The following is an 18,647-nucleotide window of genomic DNA, read 5'->3' on the forward strand; positions in this document are numbered from 1 at the left end:
CTCAGTTTTTTATCTGCCCATATAAATTTGTTGATTTCTCTTTGAAGGGAAGTCAGTTTAGATTTGGGAACATTGATAGGTAGGGCACAGAAATAGTATAGAAGTTTAGGAAGAATCGTCATTTTGATAGCGCATATTCTACCAAGGAAGGAAATATGAAAGGAAGACCATGACTTCAAGAGAGATGTGATATGCGAGAATAATGGGATATAGTTAGGTCTATACAAAAGGTTGTGGGTTGAGGAGATTGTGATACCGAGGTATTTGAATGACTTAGAACACCAATCAAATGGGAAATTTTTTGATAGTAGGGATTGGAAATTTTGGGTGTAAGTAATTGGTAAAGCGGAACATTTATTGGTGTTAATTTTGAGCCCTGAAATGGTTTGGAAAGATTTAAGTTCTTTTAAGAGGGATGGAATAGAAGTGAGGGGATCTGTGAGGAACAGAAGAGTATCATCTGCGTATAAGCTGAGTTTGAATTCTCTATCACATTTTGTGTATCCTTTTATATCAATACTATTCCTAATCTTGTGGGCTAAGGGTTCAATTGCCAAAGCAAACAATAGTGGTGATAAGGGGCAGCCCTGTCTAGTGCCTCTACTGAGGGGGAAGAAGTCAGAATTGTGTCCAGGGATTCTAATTCTAGTTTGAGGATTGTGATAAAGTGCGTTGAATCCCTGTAGAAATTTATCTGAGATTCCGTATTTGGGTAGTAGATAGTTTAGATATGACCAGCTAACGCTGTCAAACGCCTTATGAATATCCAAACTGAGAAGGCATAATTGGTGGGAGATTAGGTTGGCATCTTGAATGATATTAGTGACTAGTCTAACATTATCGACTATCTGTCGACCAGGGATAAAACCAGTTTGGTTTATATGTATTAAATTTGTGATGACTGCTGCTAGTCTATCCGAGAGTAACCTACCAAAGATTTTTAGGTCATTGTTAAGGACCGATATAGGTCGGTAGTTTTGAGGGAGAGAGTGATCTTTAAGTGGTTTGGGGATAAGGGAAAGGTTAGCTGGAAGCATTTCATCTGGAAAATGATTACCATTAAGAATATGATTGAAAAGTTTGGATAGATATGGGGTTAAGAGAGAGGTATATTTTTTATAATATGAAGATGAGAAGCCATCTGGGCCAGGGGCAGTAGATGTTTTGAGAGATTTAATAATTTTGGTTATTTCTGCTTCTGTGCAAGGAGCGTTAAGGTATTCTATTAAGCAGGTAGTTGGATATCATCTAGCCATGATTTAGAGGGTTGATCAAGAGGGAGTTGTGGACTACAAAGTAGGTCCTTATAGAAGGAGGAGAAGATTTTAAGCATACCTTGTGGATGGGTGATCATATTTCCAGTTTGATCTCTAAGTTTATATGTATGAGGGGGTTTATGATCATGGTTAAGTTTTTTGGCGAACATAGCTGAGGGGGAGTTACTGTGTAATAAAAATTTAGCTTTTGAGAATCTCAGGGATTTTTCAGTATTTGCTGATAACATATGATCTAGAGCTTTACGTTTATCTTGAATTTGTTTTGTGATTTCTTGGGTGGGGTTTTGTTGTAACTTATTGTAAAGAAGGTTTAAATCTTTGGTAAGATTTTTAATGTTTGTGAGTCTTTCTCTATTTCTTTTTGCTGCTATGCTGATTAGATGACCACGTAGAACTGCTTTATGAGCTGTCCAGAGGGTTGTGGGGGAGATATCATCAATAGCGTTTTCAGTGAAATAGTTTTCAATGTGTGATGAAATAGTTTGTGTTATTGAGTGCTCAGTTAGAATTGAATCATTTAGTTGCTAATTGTAGGGGGAAGGAGAGAGTCCTATGTGTGATGTTTCAAAGTAGGTAATGTCGTGGTCAGACCAGGGGCAGGGATGGATAAGGGCATTGGAAGAACTAGCCAACATTATGGGGGTGCAAAAGATATAGTCTTGTCTAGCATAGACGTCGTGGGGGTAAGAATAATGTGTATAGGCCCTAATCCCTACATTGTGGGATCTCCAAGAGTCTATAAGTTGAAAATTATTTAAATATCGGTTTATAGATTTAGAAAATGCTTTAGAGGAAGGAGGAAGTTTTACTTCCGTCTAGGGTTGGGTGTGCGGTTAGGTTAAAGTCTCCACCTAAAATTATATGAGGTGAGCTGTATTGGTCAAGCTTATCAAAGAAATTTGTGAAAAAGGTAGATTGAGATTTGTCCGGGGCGTAAACTGATGCTATTGTTATCGCTTTATTATTAATAAGACCCTTGATGATGATATACCGACTATCAACATCTTTATATATGTTTTGTATGTCTAGGATAATGGTGTTGCGTATGAAAATGGCCACCCCACGAGTTTTGTTATGAAAAGTAGTGTAATAAAATTGGTTATAGGTCTTGTCAAAATAATTGGGATGGTTAGTGGAAGCAAAATGGGTTTCCTGCATGAGGATAACATCCGCTCCCAACCTTTTATAGTGTTGGAAGGCTTTTTTCCGTTTGTGAGGTGAGTTAAATCCCTGAACGTTGTGTGATATAATTCTGAGGACCATTATATGTGGGTAAGGTAATATGTTTATGAATAGAATCCATCTTGAATGTGAGATAAGCTATAGATAAGGATATTTTTTGTGTATGTTTAGTAAGTATAGTGGTAATACTTCCAAAAGGGTGGGGGGAGAAATACTGTAAGAATATAAGGAACACTATGTATTGTATAACATACCATGAGAGTAACATGCCATAATAAAAACAATTATACCAATATTCAGACCTCTGTGGTCGAAAGATGTCATGAAAACTTCCAGTTTTTAAAAGAATTATATTTTTTGCCTTAAGGGCGACAATAATGTATAAAACAAGAATGTAAAATAGTAACAAAGGGACAAGAAACATCCTGTCACTAACAAGTGAATTAACTTCAAGAGGACAATACAGTCCTAGTCCTGCAAGTGCGGTCAGGCGCGACAACACAAAGACGGGGGTGTCGCAACTAACAACACGAGCAGGATGGGGGGCAATCCAGCTGTGGCGGATGTCACAGGCCGTATTTCTGAGATAGCTTAAAGTTTCAAAAACAAAACCATATAAAGTAACCGGGGGGAGAGTTGAAAAATTAGAAGAGTGGGGAGGAAGGGAGGGGGGGGGAGGGGGGAGAGGGGGAGGAGAAGGGTGGGGTATCAGATGGGAATATTGCCACTTCACGTCTCAATGATATGGCTAAGGGACATCCCTTAAATTGTAACTCTAACCGAAGGAGGAGGTATAAAGTGGAAGTCTGTTTAGGCAAAAGGTGAGAACCTCAAAAATAAAAAACAAAACTTTTTATGAGGATATTTGTTACAGGGGACTCCTCAGCTTCCACAGGGAAAAGTTCTTGTGGGAAGAGAAAGTGTCCTGGGCTTCCATTTTTGGAAGAAGAACTGTTTAGGATGCTAGTTGGACGGAGACTAATATGAAGCCAGTCCATTGGATCCTGTTGCGTGGGTCGAATAATCCATCTTCAAAAAGAAAAAAGGAAAAAATAAGTCTCTTCCCACTGTCTTCTTCTCAAAGGAAAACAAACTCCTATACAACAGAGGGTTAGAAGAGTGTTGTATGTGGTCATGAGGCGTTTTCCTGGAATGGTTGACGCCATCTTCTTTGGTTGCTTGTGTTTCGTCTGGAGGAAGGAGTGGACCAGATTGGGGAGGGTCTAGGGGTTGAGGGAAATCTGTTAGGTGGCTCCGGTTCCAACAGGCCCAGTTTCACAAGCAGTTCTTTGCCTTCAATTATATTGTAGACTGTGTATGTGGATCCGTTGTATGGGATAGTGAGTTTGAATGGAAAGCATCATCTATATTTTATTCTTGCTGCTTGTAAGATGTTAGTAACATCCTTCATCCTGCGTCTTCTATCTAGTGTAGCAGGGGAGATATCTGGGTATATCTGCAGCTTTTTATCATCCAGGGAGATGTTAGGGGAGTTCCTCGCTGCACGCATGATGTCCTCTTTAACCAGGAAGTCTTTCATGCACATAATAATATCCCTGGGTGGTTTGTCAGGAGTGGGTTTGGGACGTAATGCCCTGTGGATTCTATCGCAGATAAAGGTTTATCTGGTAGGAGATTATGAAATATCTTGGAAACTGTAGGCATAAGGTCTGTGACCGATTCTGGGACGCCGCGTAATCTGATGTTATGGCGTCTATTTCGGTTGTCAAGATCTTCAACCTGGGCTTCCATAAATGCAAAGCTTTCTGCTAGTGATTCATAATCTTTCCTTAAGTCATTATGGGCAAGTGAAAGTTCATCATGTTTAGTTTCCAGTATGTCAGTGCGAGTGCCAATGCTGGCAATCTCTTGTGACAGGGCTGTAGTGGATTTATGAACTTCGCTTTCAATCTTGTCCACTAATTTATCAAAAATGGTGGTCAGGCTAGCATCTAAGTCAGCTTTGGAGAGGGGAGATGGGTACTCACTGATCCCAGCGTTAGATGAGAGATTGGATGGATTGGATGCAGATTTTCCTAAGGCCGCCTGTGTGCTGGCGCCGGCGCCATCTTGGGACATCTTCCTGCTCTTTCTATCTGCTGCGTCCAGCAGAAAGTTAGTTAGATGGTGTTTGGAGCGTTTAAAATGTCCCGATTCCCTTCCAGGCATGGACCGCTGTGTCCTCTAGGAGATGGAGCCGCTTTCGCCTAGATGTGAGCGATATAGCCCTGGTATTTAGGCCTGTGATGACCGGGACCGACGGAACTGTGATTACTCACGTCTATCCCGCATCGCGCCATGCATGCGCCCCCTTTTTACAACCGCTTTAAGTACATGTAGCTGGAAGGAGATTAAAGGCTGCATATGGACAAGGGGCAGAAATTTTATTGTTAGCTGCAATCTTCTCCATCCTAATGTTTAACCACTTCACGCAAAATTGCGTACCTGTACGTCATTTTGTTGAAGTGGCTGTACCGGGGTGTATTTTGTAATGCCTATATACAATGGTTCCCCCATCTTCCTTTGGAGGTAAGATGAATGAAAAGCAATATACAAACAAGAATACATTTGGCATTTGAGGTTGGTGATTTCACCATATACACTACCTCCTTGAGATTCAAAAATATTAACAGTGACAAAATTGGAGTTTATAGGTGCAAGCAATAAATGAACCTTGATATTACAAAAATATAATTTTATTGAATAAATATAAAGAAGAAAGACAATTGATAAAAATAAGAGCACAATAAAGTTCGGTGGTCACTATACAAAAGAATGGTTGCCTCTACATGTTTCGCCACAATCGTGGCTTCTTCTGGAGCTTTTGTAGGACTTTACTAAATTACCACTAAAACACAAAACATATAAAGTCTCACAAAAGCTTTTCTTATTTTTATCAATTGTCTTTCTTCTTTATATTTATTCAATAAAATTATATTTTTGTAATATAAATTTTCATTGATTGCTTGCACCTATAAACTCCAATTTTGTCACTGTTAATATTTTTCAATATACAAACAAATTCACCAACTTAGACCTAAACTTTTGTTTTATAAAGGCCAATCCAATACAAAGAAGTTGGATGTATACCTTGCACACCTTCTAATAGGATTGCATTGTACAATATAGGGTGCTACTAAATCAAATTTGAGAGCCATCCCATCTCTGCAGGCTAAATACAAGAAGTATGATGAAACGGACACGCCCACAAACAATGTACTTTGGCGATACGTTTTGTGGGTGTGCTCATCTCATTATACTTTCTATATATAGATTGTGACACACAGTTTGCAAAGCAAGGAGAGAAAAGACACGCTTATTGTCTTGGCACCGAAATTTGTATGGGAAGGCCCCACGGCTGTAAAATACTCAAGTCCTTTAAATTTCATGTCAATTTTGGGGATGTCTTTAACCACTTGACCTCCGGAAGATTTACCCCCTTCATTGCCAGGCCATTTCTTGCGATCCAGTGCTGCGTTACTTTAACTGAAAATTGCGCGGTCGTGCAACGCTGTACCCAAATAATAAAATTTATATAATTTTTTTTCCCCCACAAATAGAGCTTTCTTTTGATAGTATTTGATCACCTCTGATTGATTGATTGATTGATTGATTTATTTATTTATTTATTTATTTATTTTGCGCTATAAATAAAAAGACTGATCATCTTATCTGCTATAAAACATATCCAATAAAAAAATAGAAAAAAAAAATCTTTATCAGTTTAGGCCAATATGTATTCTGCTACATATTTTTGGTTAAAAAAAAAATCCCAATAAGTGTATTCTGATTGTTTTGCGCAAAAGTTATAGCTTCTAGAAACTATGGGATATTTTATATTTATTTTTATTTATTTATTTTTTCTAGTAATGGTGGCGATCAGTGACTTATAGCAGGACTGTGATATTGCGGCAGCCATTTTGACACTAACTGACACTTTTTGGGAACCAGTGACACTAATATAATGATCAGTGCAAAAAATACACACTATCACTGTGCAAATGACACTGGCTGGGAAGAAGAGGGAAAAATCAGGGGCGATCAAAGGGTTAACTGTATAGCCTGACCATTTTTTTTCTAAACTCTGGGAGGTGCTTTTACTAGGGGAAGACATGGATCCTAGTCCCTGCTTTGCAGAGACACAGGATTCATACCTTCCCTCCTGTCAGAACAGCGATCGGCCTTGTTAACATGGGCATATTGGAGTTCTGTCTCTCTGGCTGATTTTTAGCGGGTGCTGGCGGACATTGAGTCTGCGGTACCCGCTGATCAGTTGATTATACACAGCGGGAGCGAGCCGCTGGAGACGCACATCACACCCCCTACCCAGAATTGCAGGATCGCATATACACTACATTACCAAAAGTATTTCAGTACACCAACATGAACTTTAATGACATCCCAGTCTTAGTCCGTAGGGTTCAATATTGAGTTGGCCCACCCTTTGCAGTTTTAACAGCTTCAACTCTTCTGGGAAGGCTGTCCACAAGGTTTAGGAGGGTGTCTATGGGAATGTTTGACCATTCTTCCAGAAGCACATTTGTGAGGTCAGGCACTGATGTTGGACGAGAAAGCCTGGCTCGCAGTCTCCGCTCTAATTCATCCCAAAGGTGCTTGATCGGGTTGAGGTCAGGACTCTGTGCAGGCCAGTCAAGTTCCTCCACCCCAAACTCACTCATCCGTCTCTTTATGGACTTTATTTGACCTGTCAAAGCGCATGACAAGTTGTTCCAATGTGAACGGAGGCTTATTGTCAAAGATTAATTGAACAAGCTGAAGTTAGAAGCTGATTGGCTACCATGCACAACCCCACTCTCCAGTTTTAGTAGATCCACCTCATTCAGAAAATGCAAAGTGATGCTTATGCTGAGCGTGCGACCTCCTGTGTTCATAATGTAGCAGGGCAGCTGCTCGGCTCAGGATCCAGAAGCCAGTGGCTATCACTGTAGAAGTGGTGTCCAGCACAGTGATTTCCAGCTTTCATGGGGATCTCGCCGGTATCACCAGGGCTGGGACAAGGGGTGGGCAGAAGGGACGGCTACCCTGGGCACAGCGTGTATTGTAGGGATGGAGGGGGGGGTGCAAGTTCCTTCTTCTATAAGGCTGAAAGGAGTAGTGACAGCGGCATCACTACGTCTGTCAGCTCAGCCCTGGAAGCTGCAAGGAGAGGAGGAGAGAGCCAGGAGGAGGTGCAGGCTGTGCTTTCTCTCCCCCTCCTCCTCATAAGCTCGAACCTAATGAAGGGGGGGGGGCATATACTCGAACCTAATGAAGGGGGGGGGTGCAATTTGACATCTTGTCCCAGCACTGGGTGTCACATATATGTACTTCCATTCCTCGCTATACCTATACTTCAGCTTTAAGCCTCAGTCCACACTATTAACCGCCTGTGAATTGCACAGGAACCGCCCCGAATTCCTGTGCAATTCAGTGCGGTGCGATTATTAGCCCATTCATTTTGAATGGGCTCAGATCGCATCACACCAAAGTCGTGCATGCAGCAATTTTGGAAGTGCACTGCAACCAGATCGCATGATCAGTTTTGTACTATATGATCCGGTTCTGGCACGCGCACTGTGTTTGTTACCAGCGTTTGGGGTGTCCTTAACATTGCACTGACACCCGCTGTTAATCGTAAGGGCAGAGCGATTTGAATGTGGTGCGGGAAATGCGCACGGCTCGTGGGGTTTCCCGCACGGCATTCGTGTGAACCTAGGCTAAAGGAAAGCATGCCGACCTGGAAGTAGAAAAGGGCAATCATTGAAGGTCTGTCTAGAACTCACAGAAAAATAAATTGCTTTGGAAAACATTCTTTCAAATTAGAAAAGGCGATCGTTTAGCAACATAGAAGCCTGTGAAGGCAAAGGGAACAGCGCTCATAATTGGCTTTGATAACTGACTCTTCTTCTATTGTACATTGCATGACACAGATACAGTATCTGTCCAGAAGTTCAAGTTTTCATCTCGCTCTACACTGGACCCCAATAATGGGGCACTATTCCTCCTACTGATACCAATGATGGAGCACTATTCCTCCCACTGATACCAATGATGGGGCACTATTCCTCCCACTGATACCAATGATGGGGCACTATTCCTTCCACTGATACCAATGATGGGGCACTATTCCTTCCACTGGACAACAACAACGAGGGATTATTCCTCCCACTGACACCAATGATGGGAGACCCCAGGAGTAGAGGACCTGGCTGGCAGTTTTAACGGAGAGCAGATACCACTAAACACTGCTCAGTATACCCTGCAGGGTTACGCAGAGCACAGCCCAATCATAAAATGCAAGATGCGTTGTGCAGCCTGCAGTACTTTGCTGAACTTTCTTTGCCAAAGCACTGTGATTGGTGGATAGCTGGTCATGTGACTTTGCCATGTGGCCAGGTCCGGCATTCCTGTCTGTGGACACAAATGCTGGACTCGGGAGTGCCCGCAAGGTAACCCCCTCAGGAGAGCGCTTCTCCTAGGGGGTTATCTGATGTGGGGAGGAGCCGCCAAGGGACCCCAGAAGAGGAGGATCGGGGCCACAGTGGAGGTAAGTATGACATGTTTGTAAAGGATTGTTTGTTTGTTATTTAAAAAACAAAAAACAAAAAAAAACAATCATTTTAAGGCCTCATGCACACGCTGGTGCAAACTCTGCTGAACACATGTTTTAAAAAGCTGAAACTGGCGTTTAGAAATGCCCATTTTGCCATGTTTGCATGCTGCGTTTAGCCGCGTTTTACCGCGTTTGCGTCTAGAAGCGTCTGCAGAGCAGAGAATGACATTTTGTGACCCAAATTTGGGGCCCCGTATCTCGGGGCCACCTGGTGCTAGGAACCCCAAACTTGGTATGCTAACACAGTGGAGCTAGCACTACAACATATTCAAGTTTGGGGTTCCTAGCACCAGGTGGCCCCGAGATACGGGGCCCCAAATTTGGGTCACAAAATGTCAAGCACTTTTCTGCAGCAGAGAATGACATTTTCCGACCTGACTTTGGGGCCCCATATCTCGGGGCCACTTGGTGCTAGGAACCCCAAGATTGGATATGTTGTAGTGCTAGGTCCACTGTGTTTGCACACCAAATTTGCCCAAATCCTCTAGCATCAAGTGGCCCCGAGATGTAGGGCCCCAAAGTCGGGTTGTAAAAACACTTATAAACCTAAACACGGCTAAACGCGGTACTGGCGTTTAGCCGTGTTTAGCCGCGTTTAGCCGCGCTTGGCGTCTGAAACATGGAAAACTTTTGTGTCTGAACCCATTTTTTTGCTTCTGGAAAAACGAGGGTAAACGCAACTGCCTAAAAACGCCAAAAAACGAGACTGTGTACATGGACACATAGGATAACTTCGAATGGGTTCAGGGGCAGTTGAAAAAAGTGTCCAACTGCCTCTGAACGCGAGTTTAACAGCGTCTCGTGTGCATGAGGCCTAACCTCTCCTGAATGATTTAACTTGACAGCTAGAAACTTGCATCTAAAAATGTCCATTTAGCTGCACTTACATCCCGCGTTTAGCCGCATTTGCGTCTAGAAGCATTTGTAAAAGAAATAAAAAATTTTTGTTAAAATGAAAAATGTCTGTAAACGAAATGCTGCTTTTAGCAGCGTTTACAAGCTGTTACAGGCATTTGGCATTTCAAGTTCCTCTGAACGTCTGTCCTGAACGCATTTTTTTTGCCTTCCAAAAATGCTTCTAAACTGAACTGCCTATAAACGGCCCTGTGTACATGTACTGATAAGATAACATAGAGGAAGGTTCAGGGGCAGCTGAAAAAAATGCCCAACTGCTCCTAAACGTTCCTTTACCAGCAGCAGTGTACATGAGGCCTTAGCAAAAAAAAGAGCTTCTAGACGCAAACGCCGATTTTAGACGCTGGTTTCTAGCTGTCAAGTTAAATCATTCAGGAGAGGTTGATCAACATCCCGTGTACATGAAGCCTAAGCACTGGGAAACACTTTTTGAAAGATAAAAAGTACATTTTATGTATAACTATATACATACCTCCCAACTTTTTGAGATGAGAATGAGGGACAGCTATCAGCAAAATTGTGCAGGCATAGGACACACCCCTTGACACGCCCCCTTAAAGGAGAATTGTACAAAAAAACAAGATTGGTTACAGCCACAAGTGCTTTTTTTACCACTACTATTCCTTTATATTGGCTTTTGGAATTTACAAATGCAGCAATTTAGAAATTGGATGAAAGATTTAGCGCTGGAAAACACTTTCTGAGAGATACAAAGTGCATTTTATATACAACTATATAGATCAGAGCAAAATGAGGGACAAATGAGGAGGAAAGAGGGACAGAGGGACATTGCTCCAAATCAGGGACAGTCCCTCGAAATCAGGGACAGTTGGGAGCTATGTATATAGATCAGACCAAAATGAGGGACAGAAGAGGAAAGAGGGACGTTGTTCCAAATCAGGGACAGTTCCTTTGAAATTGGGGACAGCTGGGAGGAATGCCTTTCCCTGCAGCCTCAGCTGCACAACTGAATGAATATGAGGCTGATAGGTTGCATGTTGAGATCCTTGTAGACCTTAGAAGTTGTGTTCATTAACCACTTTCAGCCCAAGCCAATTCTGGCATTTCTCTCCTACACAGGGCCGTTTTATCAATTGGGCACACTGGGCAGTTGCCCGGGGGCCCCCACTTGCCTGGAGGGCCCCACCCTGTCCTCAGCGCAGTAGCACTGCAATCTGCTTCAGAAGACGGACGCCGTTGTGCACTGCACTGGTTGCTCACTTGCTAGAATCGCTGGCCGCCCGGTGTCTAGCTTGGCAACCAGTGACGTCAGTCAGAGCCCGCGGCCGCCCCAGCATTCATAGCGTGCCGCGGCTAGTGAATAAGCTCCGCCCACCTCTGCTGTTCTTCAGACAGCGTGGCTCAGAGGGAGCGGAGTGGTCTCCGCAGTGGAGCGAAACTTTCGGTTTCTGAAGAGGCTGCAAGGGGCACAGTGAGGCTGCAATGGGGGCACAGTGAGGCTGCAATGGGGGCACGGTGAGGCTGCAATGGGGGCACAGTGAGGCTGCAATGGGGGCACGGTGAGGCTGCAATGGGGGCACGGTGAGGCAGCAATGGGGGCACGGTGAGGCAGCAATGGGGGCATGGTGAGGCAGCAATGGGGGCACGGTGAGGCTGCAATGGGGGCACGGTGAGGCAGCAATGGGGGCATGGTGAGGCAGCAATGGGGGCACGGTGAGGCAGCAATGGGGGCATGGTGAGGCAGCAATGGGGGCATGGTGAGGCAGCAATGGGGGCACGGTGAGGCAGCAATGGGGGCACGGTGAGGCTGCAATGTTGGCACAGTGAGGCTGCAATGGGGGCACAATGAGGCTGCAATGTTGGGCACAGTGAGGAATTATACTTTAATTCTTGAGAGTAAGTACGAAAATTGGGACAGGCTTGTAGGGGCCCCAGTGCATTACTTTGCCCAGAGGCCCATGATGCTGTTAAGATGGCCCTGCTCCTACATGTAAACATCATCGTTAAATTTACTCGGAACCCCTAAACATTGTATATGGTTTTTTTTTAGCAGAGACCCTAGCGAATAAAATGGCTTTTTTTTTTTTTTTGCAACTTTTTATGTCACACAGTATTTGCGCAGCGATTCTTCAAACACATTTAAAAAAAAAAAAAAACTTTCATAAATTAAAAAAAAAACCCAAAGTTAGCCCGATTTTTTTTTTTTTTTTTAATAATGTGAAAGCTGATGTTACACCAAGTAAATAGATCCCAAACATGTCTTGCTTTAAAATTGCGCACCCTGGTGGAATGGCGCCAAACTTTGGTACTTAAAACACTCCATAGGCGACGTTGCTTACAGGTTACCTGTTTAGAGTTACCGAGGAAATCTTGAGCTAGAATTATTGCTCTTGCGCTAACGTTTGTGGCGATACCTCACATGTGTGGTTTGAACGCCATTTACAGTACATATGTGGGCACGACATACTATGTGTTTGCTTCTGCGGGGACGGGGGCGCTTTAATTACTTAAGGACCGAGCCCTTACTGAGATTTTTTGTTTAAAAACTTTTTTTTTGCTAGAAAATTACTTAGAACCCCCAAACATTATTTTTTTTTTTCTAACACCCTATAGAATAAAATGGAGGTCGTTGCAACACCGTATTCGCTCAGCAGTCTTACAAGGGCACTTTTTTGGAAATACACTTTTTTGAATTAAAAAATAAGACAACAGTAAAGTTAGCCCAATTATTTTTTTTTTTTATATTGTGAAAGATAATGTTACACCGAGTAAATTGATTCCCAACATGTCACGCTTCAAAATTGCGCCCGCTCGTGGACTGGTGACAAACTTTTACCCTTAAAAATCTCCATAGGCAATATTTAAAAAAATTCTACAGATTGCATGTTTTGAGATACAGAGGAGGTCTAGGGCTAGAATTATTGCTCTCGCTCTACCGATCGCGGAGATACTTCACATGTGTGGTTTGAACACCGTTTTCCTATGCGGGCGCTACTCATGTATGCATTCGCTTCTGCACGCAAGCTCGGCGGGACGGCCCGTGTTTAAAATGTATTTTTTTACATTTATTTTACTTTTTTACTTTTTATTTTTACACTGTTCTTTATAAAAAAAAAAAAAAGTTTTACGCCCATATAACAGCCCCGCATAGACAGTCACTACTGAGCAGCAGTGACTGTCCATGCGGGACTGTTATATGGGCGTAAAACTTCCAAGTACAGTTCTTTCCTTAAGGGACATATATACTGATCAGCCATCTGTGTCCACAACACTCCAGTGGCTCCTGCAATTCTACAAGCCACCCATAACGGCATATGTAGTCCACCAATTCAAGTCCCTAGCATATTCAGCCTTAGCAATGTGTTACATCAGCATATCCTTAGTATGAGATGGTTATCTACAATCCCCCTTGTCCACCGTTGGGGGATACTTTGGGATCCTGTTGCTAGCTGGTTTTCAGTCCATCCGGACCTCCTATCCTCCTGAAGAAGCGGTTTATACCGCGAAACCGGTAGAGGAATTTTTGAGGAATTTTCTATACCCCACCCTAACAGAAACTTTACGGGGGAACCTGTTGTCAGTTAGTTATGTGTGGTGTATATTTTGTCACATATCCATTTTAAAACATTTTTTGTATTTTGTTATAGAATAAAAATTTGTATTTTATCAGATCAATCTTGTTACTGTACCAGTACCGAGAAAGTCCATTTAATCCTTCCGGGTGTTTTCGTGTATTGGCCAGCCTTGGCAACTGCCCCCACATTTCCACCTCCCTGTTTGTTTATATCCCTTGTAATAGAAAAAAAGCATGACAGGACCTCCTAAATATGAGATCTGGGGTCAAAACCTCAGACCTCAGATCTCATATTTACACTAAAATGCAATACAAAAAAAAAAGAAAAAAAAAGCCCTTTAAGAGCTATGGGCGGAAGTGACGTTTTGACGTCGCTTTCGCTCTGCAATGATATGGAGACGGGTGGGGGCCATTTTCCCCTCACTTGTCTCCATACGAAGCCAGGAGAAGGGGCCGATCGTCTCTGCCGCTACCGACGGCTCAGGTAAGCGGCGGAGGGCACCGGAGCAAGGCGGGAGGGGGGGCCTCTCCCGCCGCCGATAAAAGTGATCTTGCTGCGAATCTGCCACAGAGACCACTTTTATGTGAAAGCAGACCGCCCGCTGAAGAAGAAGATACTGGGGTTATGGTAGCTAGCTGCTGCCATAACAATGATATTCTTTTTCAAAGTAGCGACGTAAACCTGTGGTGGTCGATCTGTAAGTGGATAATTTTTATTTATTTATTTATTTATTGTTTATTTTATTTTTACACTTTCCCTTATTTGTTTATTTTTTTAAACACTTTTATTTCTATTACAAGGAATGTAAACATCCCTTGTAATAGGAATAGGGCATGGCAGGTCCTCTTTACAGAGAGATCTGGGGTCAACAAGACCCCAAATATATCCTCCTATGCTGGAAAGCCTGCGATCAAAAAAACTAACTATCTCAGCCTTTCCAGGTAGAAAAAAACACCAGTGTTTATATCTGCCTAGGCCAGACATGCCTGGCCACCGAAGGTCATAGAGATTGCCGGAGACCATCTAGTCCGCAGTATTCTCTAAGGTAAAGCTGAATACCAGGCAGGTATAAAAGCCACACCTTATTGCAGAGTTGTGTTGCTCAACCTGCATTTCTGGCAGGAGAAGGACTTTGTATCTGTGCTGCAGAGGGGACATTTATGCATGCACGGATACAGGACAGACTCCTATTGCAGAACATGCACTCACTGGCCACTCCATCAGGTACACCTTGCTAGTATTGGGTTGGACCCCCTTTGCCCTTCATTCTTAGTGGCATAGATTCAACAAGGTGTTGGAAACATTCCTCTAGATTTTGGTCCATATTGACATGATACCATCACTCAGTTGCTGCTGGTGTTCTATTGGATGAGATGTGATGAGTGTGGAGGCCATTGGAGTACAGGGACCTCATTGTCCAGTGGTGAGATGATTGGAGCTTTGTGGCATGGAGCATTATCCTGCTGGAAGGATCAGAAGATGGGGACACTGTAGTCATAAAGGGATGGACTTGGTCAGCAACAATACTCAGGTAGGCCGTGGTGATTAAACGATGCTCAATTGGTACTAAGGGACCCAAAGTGTGCCAAGAAAATATCCCCCCCCACACCATTACACCACCAGCTTGAACCGGTGATACAAGGTAGGATGGATCCATACTTTCATGTTGTTTACACCAAATTCTGACCCGACCATCTGAATGTCGCAGCTGAAATCCAGACTCATCAGACCAGGCAACATTTTTCCAATCTCTATTGTCCAATTTTGGTCATCCTGTGTGAATTGTAGCCTCAGTTTCCTGTTTTTAGCTGACAGGAGTGGCCCGGTGTGGTCTTCTGCTGCTGCAGCCCATCTGCTTCAAGTTTCGATGTGTTGTGCATTCAGAGATGATATTCTGCATACCTTGGGTGTAACGAGTGGTTATTTGAGTTACTGTTGTCTTTCTATCATCTGGAACCAGTCTGCCCATTCTCCTCTGAGGTCTGACATCAACAAGGCATTTTCTTCCACACAACTGCCGCTCACTGGATATTTTCTCTTTTTCCCACCATTCTCTGTAAGCCCGAGAGATTGTTGTGTGTGAAAATCCCAGTAGATCAGCAGTTTTTGAAATACTCAGACCAGCCCGTCTGGCACCAAAAACCATGCCACATTCAAAGTTACTTAAATCCCCTTTTTTCCCCATTCTAATGCGCGGCTTGAACTTCAGCAAGTCGTCTTCACCACAACTAGATGCCTAAATACATTGAGTTGCTGCCATGTGATTGGCTGATCAGCAATATGTTTTACCAAGCAGGTTTACTTAATAAAGTGGCCGGTGAGTGTAGAGCAGCCGGTGTTAAGCCTTCCTCCATCCACTAGGGGTGCACTGAAGATGTGAATTGCTAGAGACTCAGAGGAGGAGGAGTGTAGAGGATTGTGGGTGATATGGTTTCCAGGAAGCAGTCCTGAAGGAAATATATACTGTGTGGGACTACAAGTCCTAGGAGGAAGGGCTTCTGCAAGAGGAGAGGAAAGCAAAAGCTTAGAGATATATGGGTTTAGTTACAAAAGCTGGAGAGTGCAAAATCAGGCCCACTTCTGCATAGAAACCAATCAGCTTCCAGGTTTTATTAGCAAATCTTAACTGAACCCGCTGAGGTTAGAATCTGATTGGCTACCATGCACAGCTGCACCAGATTCTGAGTGCTCCAGTTTTAGTAAATCTACCCCATTGAGTCTCACAAGAAGCGAAAGAGAGGGAAAATGCTGGCTTGTTGAAACTGGTGATGCTTCTAAGTGCCAGTGCCCCCCGTGTCTCTAGAGAGTGACTGAACAGTTGTATCCGCCAGAGATCACTATGTCAGAGCCAAGACATCTTGCAGGGAAAACGGAGGCTGTGAGTGGACCGCTACACCTGAGTGAAAGAGACACCATGGTAGCCATTCCAGAGCATCAGAGGATGCCCTAAATGCTGGTTAATGGTTGATTGAGGAGCCGCATGCTGAGAACATTGACTGGGGTACACTTTGCAAGTGAGAAGAAAGAAGTCCCCCAGAGTGGTGATGGTCCGCCAGTCAACTGTGCATTACGCCTTAAAAAAAGAGGGACAGGGTTGTCTGTAAGAAATTCAGTGTCAGTGCCTGCATTTTAAAGGGACACTGCCTTGAGCACTCCAACATAATGGTTGGGCCCCAACAAGCTGGCCAGCAGAAGAAATAGGGCAGCATATTACTGATTGCTGAACTGTTATTGTAGTGTTTATGTGTGTGTATTTATATATAGACAGACAGATAGATATATACATATATACATTTCCTCCCCAGTTAGGGCTGCCCAGTACAGGGTTCAGGATAGTTTGTGTTTTATTTTTGCTGCAGCATATTACTCCTGTTGCTTAAAGCTGGACTTCACACAAAAGGGGAAGTTCTGCTTTTCCACCTCATCCCCCTTCCTCTCCTATATCTGGAATGTCTTTTTTATGGGGGGGGGGGGGGGGGGCGGGGGTGGATTGGTACCTGATCTCGACAGGTACCCGCCCCCACCTCAGATGGGATCACCACGGCAATTCGAGCCCCCTGTCCCCCCTTCCTTTGGGACACGTGCAATGGACAGCTGGCGGTGAAGCCCCAAGGAGCCACAGTTGGCTTCCCACCCGGCTGTGCTGTCACACCGCACCAGGCTCTCTACAGGCAAAAGCAACGTGCCTTTTTTTTCTCCCCGTCACATTGCTTAGTAAAAACAGCAAACAGTACACATTGTTAGGCTCACAGTTAAGCCTTTGGTCAGCCTAAATGTTAACCCTTTCCCAGACAGCGTGATTAGTACAGTGACAGTGTATAGTATTATCACTGATTACTGTATTAGTGTCACTGGTGATGTCAGTGGCAGTTAGTCAGTTTTCCCCCAGCATCAGTTAGTGTCAGATTGTCTGCCACACTATCACAGTCCCATTATAAGTCGCTGATCCCCTCCATTACTAGTATAAAAAAAAGTTATAAAAATTAGAGCATAAAATATTAACCATCATTTGTAGCTACTATAACTTTCACGCATTTTTTTTTTTTTTTTCTTTACCAAAAGACATGTAGCAGAATTAATTTTGGCCTAAATTTTATGAAGACATTACATTTTCTTTATTGGATATGTTTTATATCAGAAAGTAAAAAATATTGTGAGTTTTTTTTTTCTTCAATATTTTCGTTCTTTTTTCGTTTTATAAAGTAAAACATAAAAAACCCCAGTGGTGATCAAATGCCACCAAAAGAAAGTTTTTACATTTTTTTTTTTTATTGGGAATGTTTCATAGCAGAAAGTAAAAAATATATATATTTTTTTTTCAAAATTGTTGGTATTTTTGTATATAGCGCAAAAATTAAAACCGAGCAGAGGTGATCAAATACCACCAAGAGAAAGCTCTATTTGTAAAAAAAAAATGATATACATTTAGTTTGGGTACAGCATTACATGACCGAGCAATTGCCAGTTAACCACTTACAGAAGGTTTACCTCCCAGATTATATGGTTTTTGGTCAGATGGCATTTGATCACCTCTGCTCTTTTATTTTTTATTTTTTGCGCTATATACAAAAATACCAACAATTTTGAAAAAAAAAAACCAATTTTTTTTACTTTCTGCTATGAAACATTCCCAAATAAAAAAATAAATAAATAAAAAATCTAATTTATTTATCAATTTAGGCCAATATGTATTCTGCTACATATTTTTGGTAAAAAAAAAAAAAAATTCTCAGTACGTGTATATTGATTGGCTTGCGCAAAAGTTATAGCATCTACAAACTAGGGGATATTTTTATTTATTTTAGTTTTTTACTAGTGATGGCGGCGATCAGCGACTTATAGTGGGACTGCGGTATTGCGGCAGACAAATCTGACATCTAACTGACACCGGTGACACAAATACAGTGATCAGTGATATGCACTATCACTGTACTAATGACACTGGCAGGGAAGGGGTTAATATCAGAGGGCGATCAAAGGGTTCAATGTGTTCCCTGGGAGTGATTACTAACTGTGTGGGAGGTGCTTTGACTGGGAGAACAGAGATCCGTGTTCCTGCTTAGCAGAAACACAAGAACTCTATCCTCTCCCTTGTCAGAACGGCGATCTGCCTCGTTTATATTC

The 18,647-nt window shown here is 42.8% G+C and overlaps 1 protein-coding gene across 1 annotated transcript in view; it reads right to left on the bottom strand.

The window, feature by feature from the left end:
* The window catches only part of LOC141106651 (uncharacterized), a 198,150-nt gene that overhangs the window by 8,349 nt on the left and 171,154 nt on the right, over positions 1-18,647 (bottom strand). The window contains exon 27 of the mRNA XM_073597594.1: positions 932-1,042. Coding sequence (XP_073453695.1) covers positions 932-1,042 — 111 coding nt within the window. The remainder of the gene's footprint in view (positions 1-931; positions 1,043-18,647) is intronic.

Source organism: Aquarana catesbeiana, linkage group LG08 (assembly GCF_042186555.1).
Source record: "Aquarana catesbeiana isolate 2022-GZ linkage group LG08, ASM4218655v1, whole genome shotgun sequence".
NCBI lineage: Eukaryota > Metazoa > Chordata > Amphibia > Anura > Ranidae > Aquarana > Aquarana catesbeiana.